Raw genomic sequence first — 12,007 nt, 5'->3', positions numbered from 1 at the left:
AGGTGTTTGGGGAATTCCTTGGCAGTCCAGTGGTTGGGACTTGGTGCTTTCACTGCCAGGGTCCAGGTTCAGTTCCCTGGTTGGGGAACTAAGATCTCACAAGCCGTTAAGTTGCCCCCCCCCCCCCCCAAAAAAAAGAGAGAGACAGAGAGAGAGAAGATTATAGGTATTTTAGCATTTTTAAATGAAATTCTTACTTTCAGTGACTTAGTTCAGGAGGCACAGCATGTCGGTCTGTCCTACCAGGGGTAGTAGTAATATATTTTGTTGATTAGGGTGATGTCTGCTAGGCTTCTAAATCGTGACGATATGTTTCCCAAATGATAAGCCATCTATGGGGTGACCATCGTGAGACGGTGGGAATGCACTCTTCCCCCAGTGCGTTTGTGTGCTGATCTCGGCCCGAGTCATTTATTTCTACGTGTGTGTGTGCGTGTTAGTTGAGTCTAGCAGTTGTATAATGGTGGGTTTCTCTTCCTGCTACTCTCTACATTTATTAACTTGATTTCTTTTGTAAAGAAGAGCTTCCCTTTTTCCTTTCCTTTCCTTTACTAACTTGCTTTCAGTGTGGAGTCATGAATTCTCTCTCTGCACTCAGTCATCATTCATTTCCGTGCTCAGACTGTCCTGCATCTGGCTCTTAATCCTGGGTTTGTGCGGTTGTAGCAAAGCTGAGCGCACCCCACTCCAGTACTCTTGCCTGGAAAATCCCATGGATGGAGGAGCCTGGGAGGCTGTAGTCCACGGGGTCGCTAAGAGTCGGACACAACTGAGTGACTTCACTTTCACTTTTCCCTTTCATGCATTGGAGAAGGAAATGGCACCCACTCCAGTGTTCTTGCCTGGAGAATCCCAAGGACTGGGGAGCCTGGTGGTATTCCGTCTATGGGGTTGCACAGAGTCCGACACAACTGAAGCGACTTAGCAGCAGCAGCAGCAATAAAGCTGAGCTCTTACTCCCTTTGTAGCCCTGGAAGCTATGGGTGTCACGCAGGTCTTGTCCCTCAGACCTTATTTTCGATAACCCATCTTTGCTTATTTTCTAGCAAATCACTGAACTGAAGAAAGAAAACTTTAACCTAAAGCTCCGCATCTATTTCCTCGAGGAAAGCCTGCAGCGGGAGCGTGGCGGCCGCACGGAGCGTGCCTGCAAAACTGTGAGTGCCCCGCTCGGCGCTGCCGCGCCTGGCGTCTTTCCTCGTGGCCATTCGAAGCAGCAGTTCGATTAACGTTTGTTCTCAGACTTGGCACGAATAGATAGCACTGCTTTCCTTTTATTGGATTGATTACAGGGAGTGTAAAGATAATAGAATGACCTTAATACTAAGCAAAGCGATACAAGATTAATTTTAAGGGAGTCTTTCTCTCTTCTTACAATGGAATTCTGACTTACCATATCTCAGTTGCCGTTTTCTCATTATTTAGAATTGAGACAAAGGGTGAAATGGTGGCATGTCTTTGGAATTGAATCCTGTTGTCGCTCACTAGCTTGTGTAACTGTAGGCAGGCAAGTCCCTTCCGCTGTCTGGGCTTGCTTCCAGAGTTAAGTGATAACCCCTCTGTCCTGGGGTTATTTGTGTGGATTAAAATGAGTTGGTAGATGGAAAGCCTCAGCACACAGTCAGCCCTCGCCAGTGATCGTCACTGTCTTGTTGCCCAGAGTTAGGGTTGTCATTTTTTTCTGTGATAACGACTCTCCTGTATTCCTTGCGTGCTTGCTTATAACTGTCAGGAAAAAAGCCTATTCCTATCTCAAGTCTTGACCCAGAGGCCTCTGCCTGAAAACAAACCGTGGTTCTGGGAATTGAAAAAAGAACTTGGCTCTCTTGAAAAGGCAGGAGTACAAACAATATTTTAGTGCCCCTTTCTTGACTTCCTCTAGGAGATTAGCCCTTGGCCTGAGACTTATTCCATTTTTTTTCCTCTTCTGAAGTTTGCACCAGTGGAAACTTTTGAAGGAGGAAAACGAACCCTCCTTGAGTTTTAGTGGGTGGACTTAAATGGACTTGTCTTAAAGATTGATTGTATTGTACTTCTGAGCCTTCTCAAGAATTAAAAAGCTCCCTTGTCCCTCAAGACCCAAATTTTTTTTCCCTTTATTGTGGGAGAGAAAGATGATGAGGATTTTTGGGAAAGAAGTGGTGATGCAATCAAAATTTTAAAGAAAAGCCTGCCACCTAAAATATTTCCTACTTATGTATGATTGTCATGTACCTCAGGACAAATATGGGTGTTAGGAAATCTAAAAGAAGGTAACTACCTCCTCTTGGTCAGGCACCTGTCTTGGGTGTTTGTACCTTCATCATCTTCTTTTAATTCTCACCACAGTCTTGTCCCGTGGAAATGATCCTTATCTTGCAGGAGAGGAAACTGAAGCTCAGGAGAGATCAGTAGCGCGCTTGATGTCGTGTAGCTGCACCGTGAGGTGGGCTTTGAGCCTGGGTCTGCCTGCCTCACTGTGCCATGTGGTTTCAGCTCCTCTTTTTCCACTGCTTGGCTAGATGGCTTGATTGGATTGTACTTTTATTTAAATTTTAAGTTTTTGGATAGATGTACATGGTTCAGAATCAAAAAGTGTAGAAGATATACGCTGGAAAGACTTTCTTCCATCCTTGTCCCCTGGTTCCCTAGATCTAACCAATATGATTAATTCTTCAGGCAGAGAAGTTTTATGTGTATGCGAGCAGCCATCGCGCGTGTGTATATTATGAATCAGAGCCCTTTTCACATAAACGTGAGCATGTTCTGCTTTGATGTTAACAATATCTTGCATATGTTTCCTTAATAGTGGTTTAAGAGCTTCTTCATTCTTTTTTATAATGATATTCCATTTGATACTTAAATGGTCTCTTGATTTTCGGTTTAGAAAATTTGATCACCATATATATAAGTTTATAGCTTGAAGTATCAGGCTTGCAAAGAATAATCTCGCAGACATGTTGGCCATGTAGTCTTGTAAATTCGCTGGTCTGGGGCTGCCAGTTGGTTCATCAGAAAGCAGACCACTTAGAACATATGATGTCACCTGTTATGTAGAAGCTCTCTGCCCTTTGGAGCGCTGGAAGAGGACTCTGCTCTTTGAAGGGGTTTCTACAGTTTTCCCAAAACCACAGTTGAGGACGTTGTGCGCTGACACCCAGTGTGCTTTATGCAGAGATCAGTTTTCTAGGAAAAGTTCTGCAGACATGGCTTCCTGAGTCTCCGTTGTTTGGTGGTGAGGAAAACAGCGCCGCCTGAGCCCTGTCTCCTGCCTCAGCTCGTTTGTTAGCTCATCCAGCCCTTGAATCCAGCAGGGCAGCTGGGCCTCGTGTTTGCCGTGTGACCCCCTGAGGGATCTGAGAGGGCAGTAGGGACTGTTTCTTCCTTTTCTTTTCTAAGATTTCCCCCCACCCGCTTTGTGATGAGAGCTCTTTTTTTTTCTTTTAACGTTTATTTATTAGTCTGCGTCTTGCGGCACACGGGCCTTCACTGTTGCGCGGGGGATCTGTATAGTTGCAGCATCCAAGATCTTTCATTGTAGCTTGCAGGCTCGAGTTCCCTGCGTTGGGAGTGAGGACTCTTAGCCACTGGACCACCAGGGAAGTCCCTTGGGCTTATGTTTCTGAGGTCAGTTCCAGGCTCCCTCTGCTGCCTTCGTGTTGGATATGAGCAGGAAGGCAGGGGCTGTGTCTGCCTCGCCTGCCACGGCGGCCTCGACGCTTAGCCGGTGCTCGGTCTGTCACAGGGGTCGGTGTGTGTCTGCCATGTGAAGGAACGAGTGGACGAGCATCCGCTGACTCAGCACGGTTTCTGCCCAGTAAAGAGTGGAGACAGAATTTGAAGCCAGGTCTGGCATCGTTGACTCAATGGACATGAGTTTGAGCAAACTCTGGGGCATAGTAAAGGACAGGGAGGCCTGGCTCCCCGTGCTGCAGTTCACGGGGTTGCAAAACGTGAGACATGACCGAGTGACTGAATAGTCGTCGAGTCCCAAGGCCTTCCCATTCTGGCAGACTTCTCAGTCAGGGGTGCTCTCCCCTTTGGGGCCGTTTGGCTGAAAGGAGGGAGGCATGTCCTCTGAGATTGTAAATCGTACTGGACATGTTATTTTTATTTACAATGATACACATGTATTAGGGAATAGAATGTCGGTTGGCATACGTTATTAGAATAAAGCAGGCGCAGGATTAGGGAAATCTGGGATTTGCAGCAGCCCTCCGCAGACCACACACTTGGACCCGCCTCTGTGCTGGGTGAATTCGTCTAGTCCGTCTAAGGGCACTGGTTCTCAAAGCCCACCCCTGCCCCACAGCCTCATGCTGTGATCCATGTGCCAAAGGTCCTGCCTTTGGGTTGTCACAGGAGTTGCAAGCCCAAGGCCCTGTGGGTCTCCTTTCGTTTCGGTCACTTAAGAGTAAGCAGGCGGGAGAGCCCTGTGGCGCCCCCTCCAGGCAGCGGGCCCCGTGCAGTCGCGGCTCTTTGGGAAGGGGGTACCCCGAAATCTCACACTGAAATGAGACAGGCAGTGATGTGGCTTCCCATCCGCATGTTTTTTTGAAGCAGCAGCACGTTCCCACTGCTCCAACCACCACATGCGTGATTGTAAACAACCAGAAGTAATTGCCTCGGAATGGGAAAAACAAACTGCAGAATTGCTTGTGAATTTGCTTGGCGGAGGGCAAACAATTGTTAAATCAGCCTCACTTGTATGACATTTATGCCTCAATGTTTGAGTGCTCTGGCTGTTAGGTGCTTGGAAAATTTACATAATTGTTCCAAGCCTTGAGAAATCCAGGGCTTTCTTCGGAGCCCACCAGTGTTTAATAACCCCCTTTTCCCTGTGCCCCGAGGCTAATGAGGGTTTGAATCTAACATCTGCCCATTAAGAGCATCGTCTCCGTTAAGAGCATCGGAGCCAGTTCATGAGGAAGGTGGGTTCCCCACTGAAGGCATTCGGATGGCCTGTGTTTCACACGTTTCTTTTCTCTCCTGATCTTGTCCCGAAGAACATCGAGCTCAAGGTGGAAGTAGAGAGCCTGAAGCGGGAGCTGCAGGAGAGAGAGCGGCTGCTCATCAAAGCCTCGTGAGTACCTGTCCTCATCACCCGGGCTTGGTGGTGGCGGTGGCTGGTCGAGCTAGGAGGAGAGAGCCTTGTGTTTCTAAGCCAGTTGCTCTCAGTACCCTGAGGAGGTTTTCATTTTTATTTATTTTTCAACAAACTTTTAAAATGTGATATTGTTGTTGTTCAGTCTGCCAAGTCCTGTCCAACTCTTTGCAGCTTCATGGACTGCAGCATGGCAGGCTTCCCTGTCCTTCACCATCTCCAGAGTTTGCTCAAACTCATGTCCATCAAGTTGGCAATGCTCTCTAAGTATCTCATCTATCTAACCATTTCCTATAAGTATGTTACAAAAATGTGACATAGGAAAATGCGCCGATGGTAAGTGTACAGTGTGATGCTGTTCATGGAGCGAGCACGACTGGGGCCACCGTCCAGACCACAGACCGGAAGGTCGTCAGGTGCCTGGGCGTTGCCTTTGTGCTCTGGGAACTTACACTCCTTCACAGAGATCACCTCTGCGCTCACCGCTAGCACCCGCATCGCTCAGTCCTGCCTGTTTTTGAACTTAGAGAACAGGAGTTGTCTGCTGCGCTCGTGCTTTTGTGTCTGGCCTCTCTCCTTAGGGATGTGTCTGTGCGATCCAGCTATATTGTCAGTTACCTCCGCAGCTCGTTCATCTTCATCACTGTGAAAGGCCAAGGGCCTTGGAGTCTTAGAGGGACCCCCTGGGTGGGTGAGGCTCGGGGGCGGAGTGTGGGGCTTGACCCCCGGGGTGGGCGAGGCTCGGGGGCGGAGTGTGGGGCTTGACCCCCGGGGTGGGCGAGGCTCGGGGGCGGAGTGTGGGGCTTGACCCCTGAGGTGGGTGAGGCTTGGGGGCGGAGAGGGGGCTTCAGCCAGAGTCACTAGTTTCTGTGTGTGTTTTCTGTACTAGGTTCCCTTGTAGTATTTCATAAAGGAAGGGCTCTACTGCATTAAACAAATCGAAAACTATTATTTTAATCAATTAATCAGTTAATTAATTTAAATATTTATTGACCAGCAGTCACAGTTCAGAGAAGAGTCTGTGTCTCAATTGGTTATTCATTCATTCATAAGCATTTCTTAGGTAAATGTGCTGCGGATTTGAAAAGAGACTTCCCTTTACTCAGCGCATGGGCAGTGGTGAGCATGTAAGCGGTTGTGCTGGGGGCGCATTTATGAGTACGGGCCGACACGAGAGTGCGCTGAGTTTCACTTGAGAGATGCTGAAGACTTCCTGGAGCTGACCCACCGAGGGCCCGGCTGGAAGTTCGTGTGGTCATGCTTTGGCGGTCCTGGCGGCGGAGCTCCACGGCGGCCTGGGGCACAGCTGCACTGCGAGGGCTTCCGCAGTGGCTCAGTGGTGAAGAATATGCCTGCAAGGCGGGAGTGCAGGTTCGATCCCCATGTTGGGAAGATCCTCTGGAAAAAGAAATGGCAACCCGCTCCAGCATTCTTGTCTGGGAAATCCCATGGACAGAGGGTCCTGCTGTCCATGGGTCACGGAGAGTTGGACATGACGAGCGGCTGAAACACGCCCACAGCTGCGCTGCGCTGGGCCGGGCTCCACGGTCCCTGTTGCTGTGTCCCAGACAGCAGCCAGCGTGGACGGCTGTGGGCTCGGGGGAGGCTAGAGGGCCCCGGTCCAGGCTTCTCGGGGCTGCACTGACCTTTTGCACACGTGCTGTCTTCTCAGTGGATGAGTGATGGATGAATGAGTGAACCAGACTAACCCATTGGTGGTGGCGTTTGTTTCTGCCTGTTCTCTGCCGTGTGGCTTGCGGGATCTTGGTTTCTCATGGAACCCGGGCCCACGGCACTGAAAGCACCGAGCCCTAAGCACTGGGCTGCCAGGGGCTCCCTAATACGTTGTTTTCGTTGGTTGCTTTTGTCATTGTTTGGAAGCAACATTGTTCTCTGGGCAGGGAGTCAAATCGACTTTACCAAGCCGGGAAACCAGTAGTAGAATTCGGTCTGTTGCATGCTCAGCACCCTGCCTGCTGCGGATCTTGGCCAGGACTTGTTTCTAGCCAGGCGTGTGTACATGGAGACCCAGATTCACAAAGGCTACATGCATGCCTCCATACCAGCACACCGGGCTGAGCGTTCCATGGCTGGTGCCCGCGTTTGTACGCATCGATTCCCCAAGTGCCTAGACTGGAGTTGGGGCCCTTTCTTCATCTGATCAGCTTAATTAATTTATTCAGAAAATATTTCTCAAGCAGTTGTTATGTGCCGTACTGGCCTAGGTTCCTGAGAATAGAGCGGTGATCCAGACAGACAGGTGGGGCTTACATTCTGGAAGCAGTGATGGGGATCAAGTACTTGGAAATATAGATCTGTAAATACAAATTGGGAAAAGAGCTCAGAGAACAAAGGGCGCCATGAGAGTAAGCTCGGCGGCCGTACGTGTGTAACTAGAGGTCTGTGGCTGGGAAGGCAGCATTTGCAATGAGACCTGGGGATAAGTAGGCCTTAACCAGGGGAAAGAGGGGAGAGTCTTGAAGGAGACGGGAGTGTGTGTGTCTCAGGTGATCCAGAGTGCCTCGGGGCTCAGGCTCGTCTTTCAGGGTCTTGAGGCCACGCCAGAGATTTTGGTCTTTTTATCCTGAGATCCCATGAAAACAGTCATGAGTTTTAAGCTGCTGATACAATCAGGGCTTTGTTTTTGTTTTTAAAAAGATCACTCTGGAGGCCGAGTGGGGAATGTTCTGTGGGGGGAGCCGGGGTGGAGGCAGGGAGGCGAGTTCAGTAGTTGAGCTGAGAGACTCGTGATGAGCTGTTGGCGGGGATTGGGTGGACGTTTGGGAAGCACAGTCCACAGGGCTGGGTAAGGGGTGGACAGGGTGATGTCAGGGAAGCCTCCCAGGGCAGAGTTTCTACGTAAGGATATTCACAGTGAGTCCACTGCGCCAGCCTGCTCTCCACCAGCGCCTCGTCCCAAATGGCGCGCAGATACTAAGCATGCCCTGCCCCTGCGGCTCTGCTTTGCCCTGGCAGGACTCTCTGCTTCCCCATTCGCTGCCGGCCCCGGTGACTCTGCTCTCGCCTCCCCGCCGTAGAGGCCCAGGCTGAGTCCCGTGGCTGCCTACGGGCCCCATATCAGCCCCTCCGCAAACTCCTCTGGCGACCGTGATGAGCCCATATGCACGTCACACGTCACCGTTGATAAGATGCTTTCAGGCTCATTCACCTTCCATCATTATCCTGGGAGCTAGGCAGCTTTCTTGGAAAAACCTCCTTTTCCTCGAGGAGGGGAATTCAGGTCTGGAGAAGGGAAAGAGCGCAGCAAAACTGCTTAGAAAGACCAGAGCTGGAATTAGGACTCGAGTCCCTGACTTGTATCCCAGCGCTAGGTTTTGGGTACTTGATTTTCCTGCGTGTGATTCTCGCTTCTCCAGCATGACTGTACACCTGGTGAGGCCCCGAGGCTGCTCCCCTACCTGAGTGGAGGCGGGGCCCGTGGAAAGGGCAGGGGCCCTGGCCAGCGGCCGGGTCTTTGGCTTCTGAGTCTTAGCTTCTCCGCTGTTCTTGCTTCCTGGGGCCTTTGTGTGGATCAGATCAGATTAGTCGCTCAGTCGTGTCCGACTCTTTGCGACCCCATGAATCGCAGCACGCCAGGCCTCCCTGTCCATCACCAACTCCCGGAGTTCACTCAGACTCACGTCCATCGAGTCAGTGATGCCATCCAGCCATCTCATCCTCTGTCGTCCCCTTCTCCTCTTGCCCCCAATCCTCCCAGCATCAGAGTCTTTTCCAATGAGTCAACTCTTCGCATGAGGTGGCCAAAGTACTGGAGTTTCAGCTTCAGCATCATTCCTTCTAAAGAAATCCCAGGACTGATCTCCTTCAGAATGGACTGGTTGGATCTCCTTGCAGTTAGAGGGACTCTCGAGAGTCTTCTCCAACACCCCAGTTCAAAAGCATCAATTCTTCGGCACTCAGCCTTCTTCACAGTCCAACTCTCACATCCATACATGACCACAGGAAAAACCATAGCCTTGACTAGACAGGGCTTTGTTGGCAGAGTAATGTCTCTGCTTTTGAATATGCTATCTAGGTTGGTCATAACTTTCCTTCCAAGGAGTAAGCGTCTTTTAATTTCATGGCTGCAGTCACCATCTGCAGTGATTTTGGAGCCCAGAAAAATAAAGTCTGACACTGTTTCCACTGTTTACCCATCTAGTTCCCATGAAGTGATGGGACCGGATGCCATGATCTTCGTTTTCTGAATGTTGAGCTTTAAGCCAACTTTTTCACTCTCCTCTTTCACCTTCATCAAGAGGCTTTTTAGTTCCTCTTCACTTTCTGCCATAAGGGTGGTGTCATCTGCATATCTGAGGTGATTGATATTTCTCCCAGCAATCTTGATTCCAGCTTGTGTTTCTTCCAGTCCAGCGTTTCTCATGATGTATTCTGCATATAAGTTAAATAAACAGGGTGACAATATACAGCCTTGACGTACTCCTTTTCCTATTTGGAACCAGTCTGTTGTTCCATGTCCAGTTCGAACTGTTGCTTCCTGACCTGCATACAGATTTCTCAAGAGGCAGATCAGGTGGTCTGGTATTCCCATCTCTTTCAGAATTTTCCACAGTTTATTGTGATCCACACAGTCGAAGGCTTTGGCATAGTCAATAAAGCAGATTTTGAAATAGATGTTTTTCTGGAACTCTCTTGCTTTTTCCATGATCCAGCAGATGTTGGCAATTTAATCTCTGGTTCCTCTTCCTTTTCTAAAACCAGCTTGAACATCTGGAAGTTCATGGTTCATGTATTGCTGAAGCCTGGCTTGGAGAATTTTGAGCATTACTTTACTAGCGTGTGAGATGAGTGCAATTGTGCGGTAGTTTGAGCATTCTTTGGCATTGCCTTTCTTTGGGATTGGAATGAAAACTGACCTTTTCCAGTCCTGTAGCCACTGCTGAGTTTTCCACATTTGCTGGCATATTGAGTGCAGCACTTTCACAGCATCATCTTTCAGGATTTGGAATAGCTCAACTGGAATTCTGTCACCTCCACTAGCTTTGTTCGTAGTGATGCTTTCTAAGGCCCACTTGACTTCACATTCCAGGATGTCTGGCTCTAGGTCAGTGATCACACTATCGTGATTATCTGGGTCGTGAAGATCTTTTTTGTACAGTTCTTCTGTGTATTCTTGCCATCTCTTCTTAATATCTTCTGCTTCTGTTAGGTCCATACCATTTCTGTCCTTTATCGAGCCCATCTTTGCATGAAACGTTCCTTTGGTATCTCTGATTTTCTTGAAGAGATCTCTAGTCTTTCCCATTCTGTTGTTTTCCTCTATTCCTTTGCATTGATCGCTGAAGAAGGCTTTCTTATCTCTTCTTGCTATTCTTTGGAACTCTGCATTCAGATGTTTATATCTTTCCTTTTCTCCTTTGCTTTTTGCTTCTCTTCTTTTCACAGCTATTTGTAAGGCCTCCCCAGACAGCCATTTTGCTTTTTTGCATTTCTTTTCCATGGGGATGGTCTTGATCCCTGTCTCCTGTACAGTGTCACAAACCTCATTCCATAGTTGATCAGGCATTCTATCTATCAGATCTAGGCCTTAACAGGCACTCTATCTATCAGATCTAGGCCCTTAAATCTATTTCTCACTTCCACTGTATAATCATAAGGGATTTGATTTAGGTCATACCAGAATGGTCTAGTTTTCCCTACTTTCTTCAATTTCAGTCTGAATTTGGCAATAAGGAGTTCATGGTCTGAGCCATACTCAGCTCCCAGTCTTGTTTTTGCTGACTGTATAGAGGTTCTCCATCTTTGGCTGCAAAGAATATAATCAATCTGATTTCGGTGTTGACCATCTGGTGATGTCCATGTGTAGAGTCTTCTCTTGTGTTGTTGGAAGAGGGTGTTTGCTATGACCAGTGCATTCTCTTGGCAAAACTCTATTAGTCTTTGCCCTGCTTCATTCCGTATTCCAAGGCCAAATTTGCCCGTTACTCCAGGTGTTTCTTGACTTCCTACTTTTACATTCCAGTCCCCTATAATGAAAAGGACATCTTTTTTGGGTGTTAGTTCTAAAACGTGTTGTAGGTCTTCATAGAACCGTTCAACTTCAGCTTCTTCAGCGTTGTTGGTTGGGGCATAGACTTGGATTACTGTGATATTGAATGGTTTGCCTTGGAAACGAACAGAGATCGTTCTGTCGTTTTTGAGATTGCATCCAAGTACTGCATTTCAGACTCTTTTGTTGACCATGATGGCCACTCCATTTCTTCTGAGGGATTCCTGCCCACAGTAGTAGATATAATGGTCATCTGAGTTAAATTCACCCATTCCAGTCCATTTCAGCTCGCTGATTCCTAGAATGTCGACATTCACTCTTGCCATCTCAAACTTGTTTGACCACTTCCAATTTGCCTTGATTCGTGGACCTGACATTCCAGGTTCCTATGCAATATTGCTCTGTACAGCATCGGACCTTGCTTCTATCACCAGTCACATCCACAGCTAGATATTCTTTTTGCTTTGGCTCCATCCCTTCATTCTTTCTGGAGTTATTTCTCCACTGATCTCCAGTAGCATATTGGGCACCTACTGACCTGGGGAGTTTCTCTTTAAGTATGCTATCATTTTGCCTTTTCATACTGTTCATGGGGTTCTCAAGGCAAGAATACTGAAGTGGTTTGCCATTCCCGTCTCCAGTGGACCACATTCTGTCAGATCTCTCCACCATGACCCGCCCATCTTGGGTTGCCCCTCGGGCATGGCTTAGTTTCATTGAGTTAGACAAGGCTGTGGTCCTAGTGTGATAAGATTGACTAGTTTTCTTTGAGTATGGTTTCAGTGTGTCTGCCCTCTGATGCCCTCTTGCAACACCTACCGTCTTACTTGGGTTTCTCTTACTTTGGGTGTGGAGTATCTCTTCACCCCTGCTCCAGCAAAGCGCAGTCATTGCTCCTTACCTTGGACGAGGGG

The 12,007-nt window shown here is 48.5% G+C and overlaps 1 protein-coding gene across 9 annotated transcripts in view; it reads left to right on the top strand.

The window, feature by feature from the left end:
• CDK5RAP2 (CDK5 regulatory subunit associated protein 2) overlaps positions 1-12,007 on the top strand; it is a 182,026-nt gene that overhangs the window by 28,594 nt on the left and 141,425 nt on the right. For all 9 annotated transcript variants that reach the window (XM_044940528.2, XM_044940531.2, XM_044940527.2 and 6 more), the window contains 2 exons: positions 1,047-1,157; positions 4,986-5,062. In XM_044940528.2, coding sequence (XP_044796463.2) covers positions 1,047-1,157; positions 4,986-5,062 — 188 coding nt within the window. The remainder of the gene's footprint in view (positions 1-1,046; positions 1,158-4,985; positions 5,063-12,007) is intronic.

The sequence above is a fragment of the Bubalus bubalis genome, chromosome 3 (genome assembly GCF_019923935.1).
Source record: "Bubalus bubalis isolate 160015118507 breed Murrah chromosome 3, NDDB_SH_1, whole genome shotgun sequence".
NCBI classification, from domain to species: Eukaryota; Metazoa; Chordata; class Mammalia; order Artiodactyla; family Bovidae; genus Bubalus; species Bubalus bubalis.
This window is presented reverse-complemented; position numbering and strand designations above follow the sequence as displayed.